The sequence below is a fragment of the Pleuronectes platessa genome, chromosome 15, assembly GCF_947347685.1.
Source record: "Pleuronectes platessa chromosome 15, fPlePla1.1, whole genome shotgun sequence".
Lineage (NCBI taxonomy): Eukaryota > Metazoa > Chordata > Actinopteri > Pleuronectiformes > Pleuronectidae > Pleuronectes > Pleuronectes platessa.
Genome location: NC_070640.1, coordinates 11,429,971 through 11,457,912, shown reverse-complemented (window position 1 = coordinate 11,457,912; position 27,942 = coordinate 11,429,971). Strand labels below are relative to the sequence as shown.

The 27,942-nt window shown below is 43.1% G+C and overlaps 1 protein-coding gene across 1 annotated transcript in view; it reads right to left on the bottom strand.

The window, feature by feature from the left end:
- The window catches only part of cadm2a (cell adhesion molecule 2a), a 203,104-nt gene extending 178,599 nt beyond the window's left edge, over positions 1-24,505 (bottom strand). The window contains exon 1 of the mRNA XM_053442145.1: positions 24,042-24,505. Coding sequence (XP_053298120.1) covers positions 24,042-24,102 — 61 coding nt within the window. The 5' untranslated portion in view covers positions 24,103-24,505. The remainder of the gene's footprint in view (positions 1-24,041) is intronic.
- Between the last annotated feature and the right edge of the window lie 3,437 nt (positions 24,506-27,942).

The window sequence follows — 27,942 nt, the reverse complement described above, 5'->3', positions numbered from 1 at the left end:
CCATTACCTGATACAATCTCTTCCTGCATTAAGCTTCTCTCAGAGCAAAAATTCCATTTAATTATTATGTCACTATTGAGACTTGGATAACCCCAACCCGAGCCCTAACCCTATCATGACTTCATGACTGTGTGTTTATGTTCAGGTTGCATATCAAAGGATGGTTATAATGGTGCGACCGTTCTAATAAGAGCCAACCAGAAAGGGCTTGCATTAATTACTAATGACTCAACTGGTGGTCCCTAAATTTTCCTTATCAGAAAAACTGATAATAAAAGAGGCGGGAGTTTATATGAATATTCATTTGGAGCCCCACTGCGCTTTTGAGGCAGGAAATGAATAATTTCAGTGTTTCTCTCCGGTTTCCAGCATTACACTCCTTTAAACTATCACTGTAATATTTACATAGAGAAGGCAAACATGTTGGACCGCATGGGTGCACATCACACATTCTCACACATGAACAGACAGAAAGGCATTCATTCCATCAAAGGCTGATTGACAGACAGTGAATAACTTGTTCCTTCTTTTCTTCTTTACCAATTCCCTTCAAAATGCATCAGAGTTTGCCGCGAGAAGTGAAGAGAAGAAAGTGCCACAACAAGAGATAATGAGTTAGACCGGAGATTAAAATAAATGAAGCCCAACACATTTGCAAATCAACAACACAAAAGCAGCGAAACATCACAACACAATTGTTAGCATTGTATTCGCACTGCGTGTGGTGCAGTGTTTGGCTCGAGATGAATACACCACCTATATGTAGTGTTAGTGATTCTCAGATGAACGTTTTTAACCATTGAGAAAGCTCCAGGACTTCAGTGTATTTACTTAAAATGCACAAAGTTTGTAACAATATAAATTTGGATGTCTTTTTGTGATGGAGCTTTCAATACTGAGTAGTTGAAGAAACTCCTCCATCCACTTTCATTCATGTAATGTGTGCACCCTGTGTGCTCTTTGTCTGCAACGCTCCTAGGATGCATGTGTGGTATGTAGCTATGTGTACGTGAGGGAATAACCCAGTGCTGCACTGGTCATCAGGAATACTGGGAAAAATCCTGGTGGGGTGCTCCATTAGTGGGCCAGTTGGTGTTTACCACACCCGGCTACGTCTTTGTCATCACTCTCTATGAGTCTGTCATTCAGCGTGCACGTGAGGGCGTGCTGCATGCAGGTTCCAGGGCCGTGTGGTATGTAGAGTGCATGATCAATCAAAAATATCAACAAGCCTTGGGTGGATCCATCTCTGTAAGGCTGCAGTTTTACAAGTAGAGAAATACTCAGCCAGAAATCTTTGTATTCTACACACATGTCCACAGACACGTACACACACAAATAGTTAGAGTGTGGGTGACTGGCTTTTACCCCCAGGCTGCCTTTTAGCAGTCCCCTCGCATAACACCTGTCTGTTCACGCTATGTCTAGCTGGCTAGACTGAAGCCCCCTGGTTATACATTTAATTGTATATACTTGGGTATGCATGAATAGAAAATATATATTTATACTGAAAAATGAATAGTCCATTATTTTCATGCTCAGCAAGGAACAAAACTTAAGTGTGTTTAAAACTGCAGTGGTGGGCCCACATTGAATGGGAGCAGGGGCCAGGTGCAGCCCCTGGGCCTCACTTTCCCTTTGTACGTGCCCGTAAGTCTTTTTGTGCGACACCCCAAGTTAATGGATTTTACTGATTCATTAGACCTGGCACCCAAGGTTAATCAGCTCATTATTTGGCAGGAAAAATCTTAGCGAGGGTCCAAGTGCTGAGGGACTTCAGCTCCACTTCATCCTTTGATTTGAACTTTAAAAACAGACTTCAACATTTATTTTGAGACAGTTTCCTGAGCCCCTGAATCTCGACTTTGAGATGTTGAAGGCAGCTTTAATTTAGTTATCTGATCAGGCTCTGGGGAATGCACAAAGTTACAATTATACAATTATAGCAGGTATAGCTGGAGGCATTGAGTATGACTTTGTATTGCCACACAGTATTTCTCTGCCGTATAGAGCATCCATTTATTTGCGGCACGTCTAATCCTAGACTACAGAATATGCACTTTTGCCATTATTTTACCCCTATTTCATGTTTATGAGTTTTCTTTCATTAGAGTGGCTTTTTAATTACTGCTCCCTTTCTCTTTATGGCCTTTTCTCTTTTTTCTCCAAGTACTTCTTTGATAGTTTTATAAGTTGCACCAGTGGCTGTGTGGTAAGCAGATTAATAGGAGAGTAATGTCATTAAAATGGTAATGTGTAGACTTGGGCAAGATGCTGAAAACAATAATACTCCACTTGATTAATGACACTCTAAAGCATGAGCACGCACAATGAATGTACACACACACAGACACACACACACACACCCACACCCTAGTGACTTTACCTACATAAAACCAGCTTTTTTGTTAAACTTGCTCCCCTGAAAAACAATCTACCACACAACACGCTCTCACTACACTGCAAACAACAAGCACACAGACAGGGACTGTAAAAGCTTCATGGATTGTTTTGATAGTCCGCCCGCCCACCGATACGTCAGGATTTCGCCCAGTGCTCCCAATGATCCGTCCGACTAAAGACCAGTCGGTTGTCCATGCGTATGAAAGAACGTGAGTGACAAGGAGTGGCTGTGCAAACCAATACACTGCACACAGGTCTAAAAGTGAATCATTTCCACAAGCACTCTATAATAGGTAAAAACTGTAAATTAATATTCATCTGATTCATGTTATGACAGGTCACTAAAAGATCAGTGGATTGGAAAACATTGAAATACATAATTTAAAATGCACACACACACACAGAAGGCATGAACATTCAAGCCAACACAATGGGACTGGCATTATGTTGTGTTATTGTGCATGATTAAATCTGGAGCTGTGTGTCTGCCATATGCAACTCATGGTTTCCACCCACAAAGTCACAGACTGGTTGAAAACAAAACAAAGACAGGGAGGGAGCAGAGAAAGGGCGCTGGGAGAGGTTCTGATTAAAGAAAAGAGAGAACTTCTTTTGGTTTCCCCCGCCATGACGCTGGGGTGAGGAAAACTACAGCTTGAAATGCCAAAACAAGCAAGGCAGCTATAACTCAGCAAAAACCTTGTTTAGGGTTCAAAGGCCTTGATAAACAGGCTTGTTATTGAATGAGATATGAAGTTCACAAAACACCATCCTAAACCGCACAAATAACACTCTTTAATCAATTGTGATCCACAACAGTACAGTCGCCGCTCTGGCTCAGTATCTCCAGGGCCAAACAAAGTTGTGTGGGATTTCAGAACCATGCCGTCAGCCATGGTCACACTTTTGAGAACCCGTGGACTTGGCGAAGGTCAGTCAATGACAATGGCTGAAGAGAATGAAGAAAAATAACTGTGTGAACTGATTGTTCTTCTTCATGATCTCACTGTGCCCGTGTATCTGTGTATATGCTTTTATAGCTGCTGGTAAGAAACAGCTGGTAAACAGTCAGGTAATGACCAGCAGTGGCTGAAGCTGAGTATTTGAAGGTGAGGATTCATTGTTTCTCTCAGCTCCCCTGCATTGAAACTAATTGTTTCAGCAATGCCTGCTTGAAATGACTCTGAAAGAATGAATCGAGCTTAGATACAACACAACCCTCTGTGGTCTAAAGCCACACACACCCTGATGTTTCTGCTTCTCTCTAGCATACAGTGCAGAATGGAAGATGGTGCTGATTTAATCTGTTGAACTATCAGAATGTGTGAAAACAACTGATAAATGAAGTCAAACATGCTCGGACATACATTTGTCATGCATGCATGCACACAAACACACACCTCTGGGCCGGCCTCCAGGAAGGAGTCGAGACCTCTCAGCCAGAGCGGCGTCAGGGGAGCACACTCTCTGATCATTTAATAGGCCTGGCCCCTGAGAGAGAGAGCGCTCGCCTCGTCAGCCTGTCATGGGCCCAGAGCTGACCCTCCACAGCCAGTTCAGCTCTATAGCTGGCGGTTAGCGGAAAAGGCTGAGAGAAAAAAAAATCTAGAGCCTCAAAGCTTCTGTCTGTGTCGCCACTGGTCATTATTTAACCATTCACTCCCATTTTCACATCATCAGGAGACAAACACTCTTGCACTGACACAAACACAGACAGACAAGAGGAACAAAGGGAGATCCATTAGATTTCTACTTGTACTGAAGCATTCATTTACAGATTGTGTGCGAGAGCAGAATTTTCATTGATATAATGCACAGACATGTAAACAAACGGAAACAAAGACAAAACACAAATCCTGTTCACCGGCATTGTGTCACGTTGCACTATACTGTGCCGTAGGCTAAGAGTCATGCTGCATTTGCAGTGCCACAAAAATAGAATGTGACTAAAAGAGAGCCAAACAAAACCGACCTCCAAACCTCAACTGTGCCTGTAGCAAGGGAAAATGACAGCATGTCTGCACACTTACACACAAACACACACACACACACACATACACACACACAAGAAAGACAGTGTTAAGGCGAGGCAAAGGGGAGGGACAGAGTGCAGTAGAACATCAGCATATATGCAAAGGCATGTCCAAGCAGTTACACATGACTTTGTGTGTGTGTGTATGTGTTTGTGTGTGTGTGTGTGTGCGTGTGTGTATAAAGGCCACGCTGAATACATCTGACCTGCATGTGACTGGGACGCTGACCTAAACTGAAATCAGAGAGACACAGTAGCCTACATTGTGGGACTGTGTGTCCCACAAGCCCTGTCATGACATGAATAACCCATCAAATAAACATGGGCACAGTCATTCACTGATATGAAATAAATGAATGTGGCTGAATCAGGCTGATGACAGTTGCATGTGAAGGCACAAGTCACGTATTGAAAACCAAACACGGCTCAGCTTGTGAGAGCTTGGCCAAGACAAACCGGAGCGGAGCGGAAGTAATTAAAACCCAAACCCGGTCCAAATGAGAATCTGACATACGGGCTGTTCATCTCCTGCTTTGCTAGATCAACACAAATTGGGCTAATGTATCAGCGTAATCCTCACAGCGCTGAACGAGAACTGCTGCCGTGTCCCACAGAAAAAGGATCTCTCTCTGGCGTGTGGAATATTGTCACACTTGGATTTTCACTGACAGAGTCCGGTTTGTGTTGGATGAGCTCGGTGTGTCCACAGTGAAAGAAACTCACGGGAACCTGTTTGTCTTTGATGTCAGACTCAGTTACTGAAGAAATGATGAGTGGAAATAGAGAGGGGATTGTGAAGGGGGGGAGGCAGGTTGGAAGTTCATAATAAATGCTGAGGTGTATTTCTTTCTATATGCTGGTGTGTAGGTGTGAGTGTGTATATGTGGTAACTGAGGAGCACAGGGCCACTTAGGGCCACGGCATAATAACAAGGTTTCTATAGGCCAGAAAAGTAGAGACACACACACACACACACACACACACACACAGACACACACACACAGGGAGATTCAGAGGGGCCCCTTGTTACTCATGCATGACCGGTCCATAATGCACTTCTGCTCCCTCACTCCCCGTTGGCTGGACAACAGAAATACTGAGAAAAGGATTTGGGAAAGCTGGATTTGCCAAGACTGTGGGAACAGCCAGATTCCTCCTCCCAGCACAAAAGATGGAGGAAGAGCGGCTCAACTCGCTCACTCTCTAATACCTACAGTCAGAGCAGCGACAGTATTGTCCTCGATTGTATCACGTCCTCTCTCGGAACACGCCGCCGCCGCCAAAGTGTTTTTTCCACACGAATAGCACACAAACGTTTGTTGAAATGAGAACACTGGGGTAATATGAAGCTGCGTTTTCACTGGAAAGCAAAGAAAATTATGCAAAATGATTGCACCTCCAAGTCAGATACTTTGAGTCGAGCGTAAATGCGCGCGGCGTGCGTGAGCCTGGGTGTGCATGTGTGCCCAGCCGAGTATCCAACTGTGGCTGAGCATTGATCAGTCCGGCTCCCTGCAAAGAAGATGTGAGCTGCCAGCTAATAGAGGAGCTAGCCTCAGTTAGCCCACTGACTGATGGGGAATGTGATTTCATTTAGTTGTTACTACAGACACTGTAAACAAGTCATGTTTCCCCTCCAGGAGTCGGAGCAAACGGTACACAGACAGAGAGAGAGAGAGAGAGAGAGAGAGAGAGAGAGAGAGAGAGAGGTGAATCAGATGTGTGTGCGCTCCCCTGAAGCTGTAGATGAACGTCATTGTCTGCCTCATATTAAATTGTCCAGCAAGTGCAAATGAGTTAAGTAATTAAGTTGTTTTCATCCTTATACAATCGAAAGTTGAAAACTTCTTTTTTCGCCCACCTTAAAGTTTTGTTCGGGCAGTTAATTAACAGCATCATCAGGAGAAGAAATACAGCCAACAACCTTTCTCAAAATTCAAATTAACCCGGATGTTGAGTTTATTTTTATAATAAGCGAAAGGCAAACCAATAACCTGATGCCAGAACAATACTTATACTTGGCTCAGCTGCTAATTACGTTTCTCTGTGATTTTCCAAACTCGTAGATTATAGATGTGCCAGTTTACTTTGAAATACTTGCTCTTGGCGTATTTTGTGAAAATTAAAAAGTTTCTCCAGATGACTCTTTTCAGCCGGACCAACGAGCGGTTGGACAACGGTTGTAGCTCCAGATGTAGGTTCCCATCATTCTTCAACAGGAAACTCTCAGACTGAGACGTGCACAGACAGTTTGAGGGGTAGCTGCTTTAAAAACCTTGATCCTGCCAGGACCTGAGCGGTGTAAAGTAGGATTGCTATTCTTTTACTTTAAATAGTTATTCTTCCATACATGTTTTTATCTCCACTTTCTAATATAACTCTGCCCATGTTCCTAGTGTACAATTGACAATAGAGTATCATTATCTACAGCATCTATCTTCCTCTGGATCCCACTATTATTGGCATGGCCCTTTTATACACTCGGCCATTACACCCCCTAATATGTACCTGTCTGATGTGTCTCCTGATGCTCGGCATGCTCTCCCCCCACTCTCTGGTCTGGAGCCTCAAGTGAAATGTTGTCAACAGCATTTTCTACTTTAAATTGTTTATTTTTCAAATAGCAAATAGAGGTGTATACTAGTATATAGTCCAGGAATTAGACAGGACTAGCCTTTATCTATTTCTGTAAAAATGCAATGTACAATTTTAAATATGTTTATACAAGTGCCTCTATGTTAACCAGGTATAGCAAGCGAAGACCATCCATGATCCATGTAATAGCTAATATAGGCAATAATATGTAATGTGTTAAAAAGATGATACGTCGTGCGTTGTTCAGAAGCATATTAGTCATTAATTATGACCAGATCTTTAAAAGACTGGAGTCCTCACACATCATCAACATCATTTTGATGCTAGTGTCACATGACAGAGGTGTTAGGGCATCACTTTTGTTTAACCTCTGGGCCACCCTATCTATCTAATGGGTTAAATGTTTATGTAGCCACAATAGCAAACATTGTGTTACTATTTCCCAAACTAACTTTAGGAACAGGCTACATCCAAAATTCTATATCAAATTTATTTTGCAACCTACATATATTCCGTGAGGTAAATCACACCGAGGTTAATTACCTCCGTCTCAAGGGAGAGGTGGTCGGGTAAGGAGCATAACAAGTTAATAACAGGACATTATAATATCGAGCACACAATTCAAAAAGATATAAAACACAGAGACAATGATTAAAGGAATCATTAACAATGGACTTTATATTATCCTTCAATTCAGTCTGCGATACCAAGTTCATCAAGTTAATGACTCTGGGGCCGGTATCAGACTTCAATGTGAACTGGTCATGGCCCTGGTATGACCCGCATGCGAACCGGTCTTCCATGTATGATTTCGACTGGGTGACTCTCGCCCCCACCTTCGCCTGTGCAAAATGAGGAATTCGGAATGTTGAGTGCAGTACAAGTTGCTATGAATTCCGACACAGGTCACATGGCTGTTCAGACTGAAGTCACATTTTAAAAAAATCGTATCTGTTTCAGATTAGGAACCCCATATGAAAGTGGCCCAAATCCAATTTGAAAATATCAGATTCCATGTGATTTGTGCTGTTCACACTGTCATTAAACAATCAGAACTGGGTCACATATAGGGGAAAGAAAAAATCGGAATGCCGGCCGCTTGGCCTGACTGTGTGAACAGAGTCTACGAATATGATTGGAAGATAGGATTAGATCATGGTCTTCTTGACTCCATTAGAGGATTTTTATGCACCCGACTACATATTAGACAGGACACGACACAGAAAATCTTAGGTCATAAATGATCTGACAGACGCCGCAGATTAACTGTCATCTGGATGCACGTAACCTTTATGCAGCTAAATTGGCCAAGCGCTGATATAAAACTGAAGTCTCACTTCCTCCACAGAGAGAATGAGAGTGTAAAGGACACAGATGTAGCTTGCTGCCGCAGCAGCTTCATCAGTGCAGCCTGAGTGCATTCTGAAGGAAACAGATCACTGTACGTATCGCTCTGAATAGAGGAAATTATATGTCATGGTCCATAAAGCAGGCACTTTATACATTATCAGAGACAGTATCCTTGTGGCTTTTATCATTGTACGGAGGATGTACAACAGTGAATTACGATGACATCGCCTCATTTCAAGCCATTTGGTTTCTCTGCTGCAGCTGACCTGAAGATCAGGCTACTTTCAGGAGAGTTTCCCAAGTTCCATTCACATATTATGACCTGAGCAGATAGCGAAAACTGACCAGTATAAACATAATGGGATGACAGACCAGGCATTCTTTAGATAACATGTTGACAAGGAAAATAAGGGTTTGTGAGGTCACCGTGACCTTGACTTCTCAGCCTTAACTCCCAAAATGTAATCAGTTCATCTTTGAGTCAAAGGGATGGTCAGTACCAGATTTGAAGAAATTCCCTTAAGGTGTTCCTGGCATTTTGCATTCAACAAACGGAGAACTCAAAAACATAATCCCTCTGACCATAACAACAGTTAGACAGTCCTGTATATAGGCATTTATTGCAAGTTCATTCCAGATCGATTCCTTTACACAATTTATAAGAGCTCTCTTGAGCCTCACATTATCTTGGGTTGCATATTTATTGCAGTGACTGTACAGAATACTTGATTTAAAAAATAAAAAAAACATCATCATCAGGATTTGTACCAAAATAGGAAGAAGGACCAGGTGGCACACGGAATCAAGCTGGGAGGAAAATTTCCTTGTGTCACCCCCCCAGTGTGCTTACTCTGCATAACTTATTTGATGCTGGAAAAAATGCTAAATTGGTGAATTTGCTTTTGTTTTTATTCACAGAGAGGAATCCATCCCTTTGAATGGTTTTAGGTATTTTTCTTTCTTCTTCCTCCCGGGCAAAACACCTCTTTCAGCACCTGCTCATTGCAACCCCCACCGCCACAGAGTAATCTATATCCTCTGTGGTAGCTACGCATTTATCAGAAAAAAACATAAACCCTCTTCAGGAGACCTTATGGGGGACTCTTACATTACAGCGGTACGTCATCAACTCCCACTGGTTGTGTCTGATGGGTGAATGGCCTCTGTGCCACACACTCTCTTACTCTGGCCTATGAAGCGGCTTCAAGACCAAAGATCTGTGGTGGTTTCACACTAACTGTCCATGTACTTAATGATAGAGTATGTGCTTTAGTGTCTGAAGTTATTGTTTTAACTTACCATGATTGAGTTGGTATTTTTCACAGAATTTAAAGCAAGAATATCGAAATTATATAAATCTGGTTCAGTTAACTTATCAGCTGCATTTCTAAGCAAAACAAACTACATCCTCACGACCTCCTGTAATGAACTCGTTGTCAGGTTGTCAAAATAACCGTATCCAACTTCCCTCCCCTTTTAATTCGGTCACAGGACGTCCTGCTTTGCCATTGGTATGCAGTTCCCACTGTACCTCAAAACTCAGTGGTCCTTGTTAATACACCTTTCATATCTTTGCAAGTGCAATGAATGGTGTGTGACAAGGGCGCTTGCCAATTGGAGTATTCTCATAAAGGAAGCAACACGCCAGGATGAAAGCCCCTGGTGATGCTGGAGAGAGCGATGTCAGGGGCACGAGAGTAATGAAACATCCAGATAAGAAGGGAAGACGCTGAAAAGTGAGGAAGGACAGAAATAAAAGAGATAGATACACACAAACGTCTTGCATAAAGGAAGAATGAAAAGTCGGCTCCCTTTTCACACTGAAGAAATGTAGATAAAGACAGCACTTTACAAAGGGCCATCTGAATTTATATCGGGAGGACAATCCAATGGCCTTGACGGTCGGCGCGATGCACTTTATTCGAAAATAGAAAATGTTGCCTTCAAAAGCTTTTTATGCTATAAATGCACAGCCACGAATCATCTGAAATTCCTCAGAAAAACAGGAGGGAAATGTGTGAACCAGCCATTTTTATATTGTATTCAGGTTCTTTTTTGGAGAGCAGGGATGATGAGGATCTTCTAAAATGTCACCTCTTCATTGTTGCTCTTCATTTCTGTGATCGTACGGGAACATAATAGATGGTTTAAACTCGGCATGTACCATTTCCCCGGGCTGTGCGGTATAATAATATATATCATGTGATAGATAGAAAAACATATACTATTTCATATGATGCTCCATTGTGTATTTTGTTTTGCCACTAATCACAAGCCTGTTTTTCCCCATTGAGGAGGCGCTCTGCGTTCTTCCAAGCAGCGCGGATGCAGGCAGGACATTTGCATAAAGGCAACAAAAACAAACACGAAGCAGAGTGAACGAGACGCAGGAATCATTCCAAACAGGAGGACTCAGATGAGCCAACACAAAAATGAGGAGCTTGTACCTCAAAGAAAGGCTGCAGCCGCTGCATGGAAGTGGTTTGGTTATGGAGGGGAATATAACACTTTGCAAATTATGGGGCAAACTCATCCCCACAACGGAATAAACCTCCACAAACCTCTTTGTGTACCTGCACAAGAATCCTGTCAAATAGTGTGAAGAGAGCCACAGAAGTAAAGCCGATTGCTCAATACTAACCCCAGACTCGAGACGTACATTTGCAAAGACAAGGCCTCAATTTACAGGGTCAAGAAAACGTATGAGCGTATGAGCAACCGGTTATGTGTAATATATATATATATATATATATAATGTTGTTATGTGGATATGACCTGTACCAGGATATGACATCTTGGTCATATCGCACAGCCAATCCATTTCCATTTGGCGTCTGAGTTTGTGTTCGAGCACAACATGTCAAGCCTCATTTCCTGAATATCTTATGCATGGTTGCTGTTCTTTTTTTGGCTCGGTTTTATTCCGCTACACTGCCTTTCATTTATTTTTCTATTTTTCCTCAAACTCTCCGGGTTAATCTGTCCCTGCTCCGGCTCCGTATATGATGGAGGAGCAGATGTGATATAAGGATTCCTCTATTCAGCATCATCCATCCAGTAACCCCCACATCCCTCTAATTCTCTCATCCCCCTCACCCTCAACCCATTTATGACACTCATCACAAACACACACACACACACACACACACACGCACTCACGGACAATATTTGCTGTTCCCCTCATCCCCGTCTCATCTCATCTTATCACAGCGAGGCTTTAAGAGAACGTTGGCACAGCAGTGGCCAGTAACATGTCACTCAGGATCCCAGCCAAGCCACAGGCACAACATAGACTCGTATAACATCTCTAACCAAACCCATCAGCTTGCCGGCTGCATTTTCTTTCTCTGCCGTCTTTTCCCTCCTACCTTTCTCTTTCCTGTTATTCCTTCTATCAAAGGTGGTCTGCTTTGAATGACAAGTATCTGCTGGATATCAGCAGATCTGCTGAGACCTCGGGGATTAGTCTATTCATTTTGCTAATCAAGCTGGAGAGGGATGAAGGCACTGCAAGCAGTTTAAGCTAAATGTTTCAGTTTGGCATAGTGTAACACATTTGAAAGGTCTAATTTGACACAAATTGGTAAAAAAAAAAAAGCCTAGTAAGTTGTTTCACATTCTGCTTGTCCCAGGAGTTGGTATCTCTGGCTTTATTGTCCGTATAGGATGATATACTTATCTGTTCAGAGATGCTACACAATGACATCATAGGCTTCATCATTTTACTTGGAATGGTGAAATGTCATTTATTTGAATGTCGATATAGGAGGGAAAGACCTATGCAACTGCATGTCATTTATTAATCCAAATGTATGAGAAATAAACTCTGAAATCAGCACATTTCTTTCCAACAACATGTGTTTATGAGATAACAGGGTACAAATGATCCATTTCCCGATTACATGCAACTGATAATTTCTTTTTTACTTGCTGCATTATGTGGCCCATAAGCAGACATCTAGGCTAGCGGCTAGCGTAGGCCTTGATGCTATATGGAGAAATATATCAAATCTACATCTGAGATAAAAAAAAACATTTCGGTTGCAAGATATTTGCCACGTGGATATGAACATGTAATTTATATTTATTGCTGACAGGATATTTCTTATTATTTCAAACTATGTGTAAATTATTTCTTACTGCCATGTGCGATAACCACACTCGCTGTATTGCAGGGCATCACACTGGGATTGATTGGAAAAGGAATGATCCATATCTAATAGCAAATTGTAGCCATCATCAATTACTACAATTATTACTGTTTCTGGATTCTGCCCCATTTCACTCCGTAGTTTCAGCATCAACTCCAGTCGTGGCCCCGGCCCTGTCATCAAATGCCTATGGGGGTAAAAGGTGGCTCCAGGATTATGGCGTGTGAAGGTCATCTCTCCTTTAAGAGGCCAGACCAGCTGTATCGAGGAACTACTAGAGATATGGCCCCTTTTTGGTTGGAGGCTCACTTTTAATAAGGTCAGGATTAGGGTGACATGCGCATTATGACGAGGGCTTATGGGGTCAGTGCTTAGTCCTGGAAAGTGGACAACCATTTACCAGCTCGGTGCAAGTGTGGTTAACTCTGTCTCATTATTGGCGTCATGCCTGGCGATTTTGGGCGTATATAGACCGTGTGTGCAGCTCATGTCATGTGTGTGCACGTGTGTTTCATTTGCCATGTGTATGCATGTGGAGAAAAAGGGGTTGGAAGGTGGCCAGTGGTGCGTCAGCTGTTGTGATCTAATGTTTGCAATGCCAATGCCTCCGTTCAGGATTTCTTTTTCCTTGTCCACTCTCTTCCTCTCTCCATCTCTGCTGCAGAATAGCATGATAATGTTGCTCTGAGGGTGCTTCTCAGAGGATTAGCGCAGATTAGCATTAGCTGGTCCATTTGAACTGGATACGCTCACAGCAGCATTAGCATGTTGGCATACTAACCCGAGGTTGTAGCCACAGTAAGAATTTACAAAGAGAGATAAGGAAGCAATGCCAGAGAGAAATGTTCTGTTTTCCAAAAGACAGATTGACTTGCATGGATGTGTCATAATAACAGTTGTTTGAACTTTGTAATCCACATCATGTGTGTTTTTGCAGAGACAGTCTATTACTCCTCTTGTTCTGTTAGAAAATGGCAAGACGATATGATCGGTTAACAGAGCACTGCAAGGAACAATAACCATTTTCTAAAAAACAATATTCTGACAAATTCTGCTCTGACAAAAAAAACAAAGCTTTTATTAATGAAATGTCACACAACCCAAACAAATAAATGAGTGCTGCCAAAAGCCAGAACATACAGCCAAGTTTAAAACTGAAAACCAATCCATCAAAACTAATCCTGCTGGGCTGAATTCACTCACCAGGTAGGCCACAGATTAACATTTAAAATTCTAAAATGCCACAATAGCGCAGCTCTGACTAATGGTTTAAAAATTATGAAAGCATTAAACGGTAGTATAATAGAAAAAATATTTAAAGTGTACAAACTGCGGTGTAAGACCCCACATCACAAATATTTTTTTTTTTTACTTTAAACACACCAACAGCAAATTTTGGCCTCACTCAAATCTCACTAATAAGTCTTGCTGGATCTTAACTACAAGAGAATTATGATTCGCTTCATCCGGTGGAAGCTTCTGACTTGTGGGTGCAGGGGAGTGATGGAGTGAGTAATTGAGCGCACTGTGAGACAAACACTAATGAGCGAGATAAAGGAGGAATCGAGTTAACTGTTCCCCATTTTCGACGATAAGAGATGAGGAGAGACAGAGAGGAAGTGCAAAGGACCATTCTGCTTTCCAAAAGAATGCATCTGCTCTATGTCTGACTTGTCTACATGGTGTTGTTTTTTTTTCTACAATTCACAAGGCTCGCTCTACCCGACCGCGGCAAAGTGAGAGAAAGGCAAATAGCTTTAAGATAGGCGGTGAAATTACCCGTAATCGGAGACCATTTAAAAACATAATAACTTCTTTGTTTCCTCAGCGGGAGGTTCAGGACTGGGGAATCTATTTGATTAGAAGTGCAGATGAGTTAGCTATAAAACTACTGAGCCAAACCCTGGCCAGATTCATGAGGTTTGAGTGTGTGTGTGCAAGAATTAAATCTTACTGCCAAAAAAGAAATACCTATTATTCTGGGAGAGGCAGGATTAATAAAGTCAGGTGTCGGTTCAACTGGGGAGCAGGTGAAAATGTTCCCACATAAAGCAGCAGAAACCAGCAACAGGCCTGTGAAATCTGTATAATATATATATATTAAAATCCAGGAGGAAGCGTGTCACAGCATATTTAACAAAGATGTGTTTGCAGTAGCAAATTGTCATCGTTCCACTGAGGAGGACAGTGGCAGTAAGCTTAGGGGTGTGTGTCACTTAGGATGGGGGGGGGGGGAATGTTGTGAAGCATATAATGGATTTGCAATGTGGCAAACATAGACAGATGGTGAAGGGGGGGTGCGTGTGTGTGTCTGTGTGTTATGCGTTTGCGAGCTTGGACACACACGCACATGCGCAGCACAGTGTGTGTGTGTGTGTGTGTGCGTGTGCGTGTGTGTGTGGAAAATCCCTAAGGCGCATTATGTATGCTGCCGCTCGCTCACCCAAGCCAAGGGTCTCAGTTCATTTGGTTTTTAACTGTTATAAATTGTCTCACTTGACTCCATCTTCCCTCCCTTAGACAACAGGCCCGGAGCAATCTTTACACAGAGAGCGGCTTCGCTCCAAACTTAGAACCAGTGAAGGATTTGGGAAAAGTCTGAAACAGGAAATGTAGAGGACACTGAGCCCGACCGAGGGGGAGACGTCACACAGTGGGACCGCAGGGCCACAACGAGAGAGAGACATCAAAAGGAAGAAAATAACAAAGCCAGTATCCTGAGATTATGTGTAATGAATATATCAATTACATATACGCGAATAATTGTCTTAACTCAAACAAGGAAGTGTAATAAATCATACAAATTTGTTCCAGCCTTGTTTGTCTGTGTGTATCTATTACATTGTGTGTGTGTGTTTGTTGTAGGGTTGTGTTTTCTTTATGGGAACGAAAATCAAGCCAACATAATGTAAATCATTCCATTTTAAGGACAAGGCATGTTTTAAGGGTAGGTTAAGATAAGGGTTAGGGTTAGGTAAGTAGTAACTATGGTTAGGTCTGTTTGCTGTTTTTCTAAGAACTGGACGTTCCTTCATTTACAAGCACACAGGGATGAATGAAAGATTATGGTGTGTTCTTAATAACATCTTACGTTTTCTTTTTAATATTTTATGACTGTTCATTATCTTTTACTACTCCTGTTAAATTGAATGCTTCATTCTCCTTCAGAGATTGAGAATATAAACATTCATTACTTTTTGACGTACGTCATTAAAGGATCTTTTAGACGATAGATTTTATTGTGTTTTAGTCATCATAACACATTTCAATTATTTTGCTGTATATTGTGGTGATTATCATTTTTACTTGCACCCTCTATGTGATTGTGTCTGTGTGTGAGAGTATGAGTGTGTGTGAGTGTGAGTATGTGTGTGTGGGGGCCTGTTCACAGGTGTAAGGTTCACCGTGTGAAAACCTTTTCACTCGGATGTTATTTCAGACCTGTATTCCTCAAAAGTAATCAGTTAATTACAGCCTTTAATTATAATGTGTGTTCTCCCTAGTTTCACTCACTTTCTCTCACACACACAAACAAACACTGATAGAAACCCGAACACACACATTCCCACAGCCATCTGAAAAGATTGCACAATTCTCCTTTTGCTCCCATGCAAACACCTATTGTTCTGCATGTTGCCTGAGAAACAATGACTGAAATGAAATGCTCAACATTACCGTTGTGATTCACTGTGAAAGGAAAAAGAGTTCAATTTGAGTTTCAGACGACATCTGAACACGTATACAACACTAGATGTGATAAGAAATGCTCCTCATGCAAAAGAGTGTCTAATAGTGTTCAAACAACAAATTAGGATGTGGGGGGGGGGGCAACCGCTGATGATTAGACAAGGGACTGTAAAGTGACTTCTAGCGATAGTGTGAATACAAACACACGCAGGCACCCACACACACACACACACACACACAGAGAGAGAGAGTCAATTAACGCGAACATGTGTCTTCAGGGAATTATATTTCAATTAGCTTTAGATACTTCTAGGCTTCCTTTGAGACCACAAACTCTGAAACAAGTGCATAGCTGTGTTATTTGTGGATGCAGTAAATCCTGCTTTTCAATTAGTATCATGCCATAATTCCATTTCGTTACATAAGTACAAGTAAAGCAATTTAACACTGAATCAGTGTTTTGTGTGATATTGAAAAGCTGTATCATTACACTGAAGCGTAAACACAGGGAGCGGCTTGTGCCAATCCAGCAAACCGAGCTGCATTCTGAAGCCGATTTCAAACAAAATTATAGCAATGACAAATTATTAATTTCTAATGAATATCTATTAGAAATGCGTAATAGCCATCAAGAGGGAATGAACACTGTCATTAAAAAGGGATATGAGTCATTTGGGGGGATTACTTCGTGGCATAGCAGCATTGGGAAACAGAAAGGATAGTGACTGTAGGAACACCTGAGGGATTTACTGGGGATATGGCTTTAATGGACCTGGAGAGGCCCAGAGAAGGGAAGAGATAGATTAGAGGAAGAGAAGAGGACGAGAAGAAAAGCGTGATATCTGCGGACCTGAAAATAGCAGTTGTATCTTTCTGTCCCTTCACCATACTTCAGTCCCCCTACTTCAAGCCTTTTACAATCCATTAGTGCAGCGTCTTTCTAAACCTGCCTGTTTGGAATGGAATACAATGGGCATCCCTTGGTCTGTGGGGACGCATGTTGCAGCTTTATTTATGAGCAAGTCCCCTGCATGATTGAGCCGAGTTAAGTAAAGACTGCCTGCAGAACCCTGAAGCCTCCCCCCCGCTGCTGCACAAGGAGCTGTTCACCTGATTGCTCAAAGTTTGGTGAGGCTCATCTCAGGAGGCAGAACCCCCAACTGGACAACTAATTGTCGTTGCCGTTTTGCTAAAAGGGCTGTTGAGTGATGACTCACCACTTCTGCTAGAGAGCACTGGTCGACTCTTTATTCTAAGTTTATTAATATTGAATGTATCATGTTTCCAAATCTCAAGTGTAGGACTGTTGAAGGCCATAGTTCCTTGAGATATTCCACATGCAAAAAACAATTTCTGGAATTATTACACAGATTCACTGCTCTTCAACTCAACCTTAATGTGAATGAAATATGTCTGTGCAATTAGACAGAGAAAGGTATCCTTCAATCTGAGTCATAAGAACAGCAGCAGTTGGGTAAAAACTAAAAAAGCTGCCATAACTTCTAAGCTCATCCCATTGTTTAGTCCATATTATCAGATCAAATACAGGCGGCAAAAACAAAAGAATCTGTCTGCTGTTTTCTCTGCACACTGCCAGGTTTGGTGTGTGCACAAGTCTGCGTGTGTGTTTGCGTGGGGGCGTGCATGTTTTCGGTGTACACACTCAATATGGCTCAGTGCGTAAGAATGGCTCTGTACACAATGCAGGCCCTGCTTTGCTTTGGATGAATTCATTTCAGTCAAGAACAGACACTGAGTCCCCAAACAATATCGGCGTTGGGGCAGGAGAGCTGAGGGAGTAGTCAGAGTCACGGCTGTCCATATCTTTATCTCCGTCGAAGAGAATGATTACTGTAACATGTGCTACCAAGTCTCCAGACTCAGGCCCTCAGGGACTTGTATGAAAAGGAGCTGTCAGATGAAAGGGCACATAACATGAAAAGAACATTATGTAGGCGAGGACTTAAGTTAAGAGAGGAGACGATACATGAACCTGTAGAGCCCACTTGTTCAATTCTGTGTGTGTGTGTTTCAGAGGGAGGGGGCAGGGGGACACAAAGAAATAATGTCATTATCGTCTGTGTCCTTTAATTTCTAATTTTCTTCAGTTTGGACCGTCTTTTACCTTTGTCTTGCCTGGAGTGAAAGATTACAGCTGGCCTCTGTGTGGAGAGTTTTAATCCAAATTGGAGATTGTGTTTCCATCTCTTTATTCTGGAGTGTCTTTGAGATTAGTGACACATGGCTTGTCGAAGACTGCAGCTTCAGATTAGCCACTCGCTAATCCTTTGGAATTCAATGCTAATACAGACATCACATAAGCATGTGCGCGTACACACACACAGGCCGATGCACCCGCGCGCAATAATGCAATCAGTCCATGGCTTTTCCAATGTGCTGTATGTGCTGCTGCTTTATACGCATGGTATATTACTGTATATTAAACGTTTGAGTCTGAAGGAAGAAAAAGAAACCGAACATCCGGGATGTTTGCATTTCAAGATCAACAGGAAACACTGACTGAGGTTGTAATCACAAAAATCCCCAGGTTTCTTTAGAATGATGATGTATCGTATTGAATCAGTAATAAGGATTAAATGGAATCCAATATTCTAAAATAACCTGACAAATTGATGAGTCTAAATAAGACTCTGCCATGTAAACAGTATTTTCTTACCTTAAACAGAATAAGGTTGTACTTAAAATAAGTTATCGTCGAATTGAGACATGTGGAATTTTTGATCTTAGTCACATTATGTAGACATGTATACGTCCTAATCGCATCATAATGTCCTAGTGGAGTTTTCAGGGCTTTTTGCAACATGTGCATTCAGCGGTGACCAGCTGCTTTACCAGCAACTTACACTCTCTTATCACACAACTCTGACTAAATGCACATTAGTTCATGTTGCGACTTGTACACAGAAATAGCTGCATGTTAACATTGCAGAAAAGCCCCATCAGCTGATATGTAAGCTGAGGTTGCATACTTCTTGCACCTAGTGGGAGGTCTATTTAGAGTGCCAACCCTCTAATGCTGCTGCTGAATCCACCTGTGGGCCTGTGATCTCACTGTTCTCCATGGGGGGGCTGCATTTGATCTCTCCCTTCTCTCACTTTGGGCTGGATGTATGACGCGCCTCGCCGAAGAGTTGTGACACACAGCCGGGATGAGGAAAAAAAACTAAAAACCTTTATCCTACATCGACTCAGGGAAAATGTTGATTTAGGAATTAGAAACATGGTTGGCATTTTTCTGTATTTTTAACTAGGGGGTTGTTAGCTCACGGCATCACCTTCATATGATTCTATTAGAAAATACCTTTGGCTAAAATAATGAAAATTCAAATCAAGCTACCATCATCTTCTTCAATTTAAGCCTGACAACGTAACTGTGTAGCATTGCAATCACAAAGCTAATTACTTAAAGAGTATCCTTGTGGATCAATCATATGATTTTACAGGTGCTTGATAACTTTGTCATCTTACTTATGTTGTTACTTATGTATAAAAAATAATATTTGCCTGGTAAAACATTTGCCTTTCCATACCAAATATAACTTGGTCCAGTTAGATGATGATGGCCCAGTTAGATGAAGATGTCTGATCTGGCTGCATTGCAGTGTCATTCTTTGTGCCCCCATCCTTTTCTGGAAGCTCAGAAAAGCCTAGAGGAGATTTTCCCCAAGCTGGTTTGGGATCTGAGTGGTTGGCTCTCTGCACTCCAGGACAGTTGCATACAGCTCAAAAACTTGTCGACTCTCTGGATGGTGACTTACTTGTTGAGTTTTTGCCACCCATCAATCACACAGCCATCTGTTAATGGGGGTTAATTAAGCTTAATGATGACTGTGGACGTCCTTCCTCTTCCTGCCTTGTTTTATCCCAAAGCATAAACACTTAATGCAACTTGTCATAGATTCACTGAGCTGACTGTGGCACCGAAGCACTAGTTTTATTCATATGATATGAACGTGTAATTAACCCATCAAGACAAATTACAATATGCACTGGAGTACATAGAACTTTCATTTTGAAAAAAAAACGTAATTTGTTTTACTTGTAATGATAAATGCAAATCCTTTCTGCGTTATTTGCAAACGCTGATGATGCCATGTGTCTGTGAAAGGCTCATAGCAGCTGATTCTTTACCAGCCCGCTGAGAAATTGATCAGACTCTCGCTTGAACAAGTGGATGTTTCACTCCTGTTCTGCTCAGCCATGAGAGCGTGTAAGCTCCGAATCTGACCACATTCAACTCCAGCCTCCTCCTCCTTTCTGTTTTAACTTTCTTTAACACCTGGCCTAACAAAAGACTGGCTTTGAAGTCCCTCGGGAGAGAAGCAATGAATCCAAAGTGGAGGTGTGTGTGTGTGTGTGTGTGTATGCGAGCGTTTGTGTGTGTGTGTGTGTGTGTGTTTGACTCTCTGTGTGATTCACATTGAGCCAGTGCTGCTCCACTGAGGATTCTCAGCATTGAAGCCTCATGGCACCGGTATAAGGTACAGAGCACCTCACATGTTCTGGCCATCAAAGCGTAGCCATGAAAAAAATGAATACATCACAAACACAGAGAAGCGGGAGGGAAGAGTGCAAGTGAGCAAGAAAGAGAGAACATCTTGTTTCTCGGGTGTAATCAGTGGCTCTGCAAACACACACACACACACACACAAGGCCGCTTGTTATCAGAAGATTTCCCACGCTGCTGTGCTACAAAGCTCCACACCAGGATGGGAGGATGAGGCGAGGGAGGAATGGACGGAAGTACAGAGGGATGGAGGGTCAGCCTTCAGCAGCTTAGACTCACTGCGGGGATAAACACATCCCTCAGCGGGGGTTTGTATTTAGGCTAGCAAGATCAGAGTTCAGAACAGACAGACTAGCAGGCAGGCAGAGCGACAGGAAACAGACAGAGCAGTGGAGATAAACAGACGTACCAAACAGCAAACAACCACCAGTGTGCATATCACACATTTTAGTTGTGAGGACGGCACATTCCTCCTCCACAGCCTCTCCTCCCACATTACGCTTACATCAACTCCTCTATTCTGGAACATCTCACTCTCTCCTCTGTCGCTCTCCCGCCGCCTCTATCTCCCCTCACCTGCCGCTCAGCTACAAGCTCTTACGCAAGAGGAGCATTTGCATAACAGGCTGTTTTCTCTGGCTCCGGCATGGGCACATGAGACACGGCGGATAATATGTTGACAACTCGACCTGATGGTAAACAACCACCTCCATCACAGCACTCCGCGTTCACACTCTACCACCCATGCAGGGGCTGGTCGGGGACAGAGATGTGGATCTGGATCTCCGAGCCGACGTCCGGCCAGAGGGGCTGAAACAGCTCTCATTTACAGAGCGCCCCAACGGATATGGCTTCTGCGAGGCCGACTTCATTCAGGTGGAGGCTGACCTGCCCGCTGTGTGGGACCTATACAATAATAGGTCTTGCACCGAGAGATGACTGTTCAAATCAAGCAGCCTAGCATTATCCTCTTCAGGGTGAGGGAGAGGGTGGGAGAGGAGAGAGAGAGATTGATGCGAGTGCGTGCGTGGCGGAGAGACACAGATGAAACGAGACGAGCACGCTGCTGCTCCCTTCGTCCTCATGTCTGTGCCGGGTCCAAATCTACATCAGCAACACAAACGGGGCTCAGTTTGCAGGAGCACAGGCAAACGTGCACACACACACACACACACACACACACACACACGCTCATGAGTGGGCCAAACCCTTAGGAGAATACATGGGAAAAGAATGGCTACAGTGTGAGCTGTCAGATAAACCAGATATCCTAAGAAACCTCATTACATACCAATTCATTAAGTCAAGAACGGCCTTCATCATGTCTGGTTATTAAGGACGGAGGGCTCTCTTTCTCTCTCTCCCCCTCCTCTCTCTCTGTCATGTGCACACACATGCACTTCAAAGAGACAACAACAAATGATCAAGGGAATCAAGCACAAATGGATCTTTCATTCGGGATTTCTCATTTACTCGTGTTGAAAACAGCAGTTAAAGTCAAGATGATGCTAATTTTCTCTTTCATGCGTTTGTTATCCGGTGCCTTAAATACATCGGGGTGGGGGGTTGTGTGTCGGGGGGGGGGGGGGGGGGGGGGGGGGGGGGGGAATGTGGACTTTATACCGCAGAACTGAAGCTCAGTGTGACGAGTGTGGCCCCCCCGCTGTCAGACTGACAAGTTGTTTCAGAGTAAAACCATCACCCCGCCCGCCCGCCACTGTCAAACACAATGTGAGCTTCCAGAAACTCAGGATGTGCTCCCTCTCTAATTTCGCACATAAAGTGGTAAAAAAGAAAGGAACATGTATTTTTTTCATTTCCATGGGTGTGTCAATACTTCGACGCTGTGTTGGAACTCATTTACTAATCAGCACAAAAATACAACTAGGCTTAATTCATGGCGTGATGTGTGGTGTTTATGCATCGTTTAGAATAAAAACCTGGTTTGAACTTAAGCGTTTAAAAAAATATTAGTTACAATAATTCAAACCTTAAAATGTTCTGTTCATAACCGTCAAATGATTGTAGCCTAAGAATTCTCTTTCATATTGACCCATAGCCTTTAATCTGCTGAAGAAACATAAAGATGGAATATAATGTCAGTGCTTTAAGAAAGGTGTGTTCCACTTCATTTCTTTATATCACTGTTGTTTATTTATTGTACTTCTATGAAAACACATGAGGAAGCTGAATTCAGAGTGACCTTGACCCCCAAAGTCACCTTTCTGGTTTACACCCGGTGTGCTGACACCATGTTTATGGTATAATCCTCACAGAGTTTGGGAATCAGAATAATATTCACATCGCCCTCAAATCAGTTTCCATCTTGTAACCTGGGCTGTTGGCTGAGGCCGAGCAGTGGTAAATATTGGATATATGATGCTTAAACTGAGAAGAGGGCCGACTTTAATGAGCTCAGCAGAGAATAAACTTTGGAGAATTTGAATTTTGAGTCCTGTCATTCAGATGAGACGGACACACATGAATCCACAACGCATCTGATGTGAATAACAATAACAACAACAACAACCTTCTTTTACAACACGATGCGGGCACACAACACACCGGAGCTGCACTGAATAAACAACAAGCCCAGATAGAATAAAGAACATTCTTGAACATGAATCTGCGTGCGTGAGAGCTGCTAAAGTTCCAGACACCAGCAGCAGCGAGCTGTTCTGTGTGTGAAACGACTCTGACTCATTCAAGTGCTGCGAGTCCGAAACAAGCCGCGGAGCTGCGGGTGAAGGTGTGTCCTGGTCCCGGAGGGCGCGTTTTCTTTTGTGCTCATCGCTCACGCACAGCACCTGACAGCGGGGATGATGCGGGAGAGGGACGCACCACCGTGCACGGCCTCACACAGGTCGTGTCCTTAAGGATTCCCCCTCCTTCCATCCCCTGAACATTTGCCACCGCGCACGTTTTCAGACGAAAGCGCGTACGTACACAAGCAAAGGCACACGTGGGCACGAGGATAGAGACACCCAGTGTGTGCGAGAGAGAGGGGGAGAGGGGGGAGTGAGTGTGTAAGTAAAAGAGAGAGAGAGAGAGAGGGTGAGTGAGAGAGAGAGAGAGAGAGAGAGAGAGAGAGAGAGAGAGAGAGAGAGAGAGAGAGAGATCCGCATGTTTCTTCCAGGACCCTCCTGTGACCGCGCGTTCTGCCCCTTGCTCACCCTGCCCCTGCTGCTGGCCTGCACCATTGCGCGTGTATACACATACACAAATACACACACACACACACTTTACGCACGTTACATACACAAAAACAGACACACGCCACCCGTCCCGGACTCACCTTTAAGAAGAATCCCGTAAACGGTGTAGAGGGTGAAAATCAAATGACTCTTGAGATTCATCCTGCCTCCTGCTCCGCGCCTCGCTCCTGCTCCGTTCGGCACTAGGCTCTCCTCCGCACCGTCTCTCCGCGCTGGAGCTCGAACCGGGGAACCGGGACGGCTGTACTCGGCTATCCAGGTGGAGTTGAGGCTGGGTCGGGCGGCGGGTCTCTCTCTCTCTCTCTATGCGCGTCCCTAGGTAGAGGAGGGTTTCACGCACACGAGCGACTTCACGACCCCGGGGGACTTGTGTCGCCTCTTGGAAACGGAACGGCTCCTCTGGGTCCTGGCGCACCGGTGGAGAGGTGCTGACTTCCTGGGGGCTGAGTTGACGGGACTGTGAACTACGAGAGTCGGGCTCGCGCACTGGGGAGAGTCGTGGTCCTGCGGTGACAGATGCTGCCTGACGCTGCTGAACCTGCCGCGCTCCTGCTCTGCTGTGGCGCACACTTCCACAGCTCAGGCAACACGAGTGGAGTGTTTGAGTCCCGCCCACCACAGCGGTGATGGACGCCGGGCACGAACCAATCAGATCCGAGGCTGAGCTAGGAGGGGGGGGGGGGGGCGTTCGGAGGGGGGGTCACCATGTGAAATACACTGTAAAACTGTTCATTTAAATTTTAATGAAGTGGTTTTTAGACTTTGTTTACATGTCAGGAAAAGCTTTCCCATGTGTTGACTGGAAATCTCCTTAATTAGTTAAGTGGTTTGGGGAAGATTGGATTACTCTGTTACTCCTGTTTACTTAGTAAAGTTAAGTCAATGTAAAAAATATGAAGATAAGTCTTTCTACATGGATCCCAACATGTAAATAACAAACACAAATATGTGTAAAATAACAAGGGAGGGAGAAACATTATTAACCCGCGCTGCATATATAATAACATAATAATAATAACAGCATCATTACATCTCCTAAAAAACTTTAAAAATGTCCTTCTAGATTAATAAAGAATCTCTCTCTCTCTCTCTCTCTCTCTCTCTCTCTCTCTCTCTCTCTCTCTCTCTCTTTCTCTCTCTTTTCTCCTGTCTTTTCCACCACCTACTTTCTCCCTCATTTCTCTCCGCTCACCCTAACCGGTCGATGCAGATGTAAGCCCAAACGGAATCTGGTTCTAGAGTCTTCTTCCTTTTTAAGGGAACGTTTATTCTAATGTGAATGTCGTGATTTGGCAGTGTACAAATAGGACTGAAATTTGAATTGAAAATACCGGTCCTTAAACCTCAATGCAACATAGCTAATGGCAGAGTTTAAATAATAAAATAAAAAAAATTCCCAGCAACACAAGGTGCAGAAAAGATGTGGGAGGGCTCATGTGGACACCTGCTGTCACTTCCTTGAGTCAGCCACTGTGTAACCTGGGAAATGCTTCATTTATTTGAGTATGATTCTATATTTCAGTGTTTTTGAGGCTTTGCTTCTAGGATGCTGTTTTGACTTGACGGTCTTATGGTACTCAAGGATCAGCGTCCAACCCCAGAGACAAGTTAATCTTTTTTTTACAGTGTACATGTAAAATGGGCTCAGAATTCAAAACAGAGGAACAGGCATACCTACATGCTTCTGAGTGTGAGCTGTCCCTCCACATGAACTGGGAAAGTTTTATGTGTCGTCACTTTGCTGCTCCGATGATCACGGTTAAAAGAGCTCTGAAGAATTGATGTTGACAACTGCCCATGAGCTTTGAAGATTGTCTCGGAGAGGACAATCACAGGGGTGGAGGGGTGAGGTGGGACGTGATGGGACGAAGAGTTTTGTAGGTGTAGGGGACAGGGGTTGGAAGATGTCCACAGCCCTTTTGGAAAAAAGTTGTTACGACTAAAGTAGAGTGAGAGAAGGGACCACAATACAAGGCGCTGATGAGACAGCAGTGTGGGCAGAAAGGTGGCCAGGCCACTGCTGAGGTATGTGTTGTTTGCCTCGGGTATGTCCAGACGTCTGTTCTGTCTGCAGCAGCCACGTGTGTTCACATACTGAGACCCAGGCTGAGCTCAGGAACACAAAAAGACGACACAGCTTTTTGAACACTTGCCAAAAATAGTGTCTGCGGCAACAAACACAGGAATGAACAAGGAATGTTTATTACAAAAATCTATTTGAACTGCCACAAACTGCATTGTAATGCTACATGAAGGATTATGAAGAACAAGTCAAGTCTGACACAACAGCAGACAACACTCTGTGCATATCACCATTGATTTTATGGACGAATCATAAAAAATAAGAACGTCTTCTCAGTCACGCAACTATGGCTACATCCATGTACGTGTTTTGTTTAAAACACAATTACTCTGCAATGGATTAATTTAGCGTCCACACCACTACTAAACTGAGAGGTTTGAAAATGCTCCTGGCCCTGTTTGAAACTCCAGGTCCATGTTTTAGTTTGGACGGTCAGACACAGAGATGTGACTCCTATCACATGATCCTCCTCCAGGACACAACATGGATAATCTATTACAAGCGTCGCTGACCCTGTGGTCTTTGCTTACAGTTGTTGTGAAGTTAAATTCAGTATTTTTCCATGACACAACTGCTCACATGCATAGGAGACAAGCTATCGTTTTTATATCTGTTATAATTCTGAAACTATCCTAACTACCGAAAAAAAAAGCAAAAACAAAAATGTAGCAGTATGGATGTAGCCTAAAGCTGCCATCTTCTCCATTTTTGTTCAGGTCATTTAAGGACTATCATATCAGAATGAACAGACTAAACTCTGATTTAGAATATGTTTATTTTTAATCAGATTACTAACAACCTGCATTAACTCTCAGCCTGTGGCTCTTTCAAATCTGCAAGCTGGTACTTTCAGAAACACACATTTCTCACATCCTGTTTTTTTTCTCTTCATTTAAACACAAAACATCTTATAAACACAAATACTTGTACATCTTACTATTAAGTTTCAGAAAGGTTCAATTATGCTGCCATTATTAATGAGAAGGCCACATTTCAAAGAATGTAGCTGTCCCTGCACTCATACTTGCATGTTTCCTGTATGTTTGAATGATTGTCAATACATTAACTAGAGTCGAGCAAAGTCCAGAGTCTCTGACGGCATCATTCATGTCAGCGGTGGAGGAGGTTGTGAAAATGTTCCTCTTGGGTTAGAGTGATGCCACCTCGCAAGGTCTCTCCAGAAAAATGTCCATCATTGCTGAAACTTCTTCCTCGTGTCCTATGATTTTCTCTGTTGATCTATTGACTACGCTGCCCCCCCCCCCCCCACACACACACACACGATGTTGGTTGGTACTGCTCTGTATTGTCTGTTTCATCCATATCCGTAAGCTTTCAGAAGAACGATTAATGCAAGATAAGGACAAAAGGAGCCATTTGTTCCCTTATACGTTTCTAGCATTTAGCATAACTGAGCCTTAATTCTGTTTATTCTATTACTTATTTGTTTTTATTGATGCATTGATAACTTTGTACTCTGAATTTTGAGGAAGTCTATAAATAAAGCTTATAATTATAGTAATTATGTTTATGAGGACACTTATTTACTTACACTTCCCCTCACCCCTTAAACTAACCTTCACCATCACAACAAAATGTCTAACCCCTAACCTACACCTATATCGAATCCTAACCCAAAAACCGAGTCTTAACCCTCAAATAGACTGTTGAAGCTGTGAGGTCCCAAACTGCACTAACTCTGTAAAAGAGTCTCGCCAGTCCTCACAAGGATAAAAGAACAAGTTCACTGAGTTGTTCTTTGTTTTGAGTAGAAGTTTTTAAATCTGTTTGTGGAAGACATTCTATAAATAAACTTGACTTGACTTGGCCTGCTGATCCCATTTTTGGCTCACTCCACCTTAAACAGGAGGGGGTACTAGGCTGTACACCTTGTAATG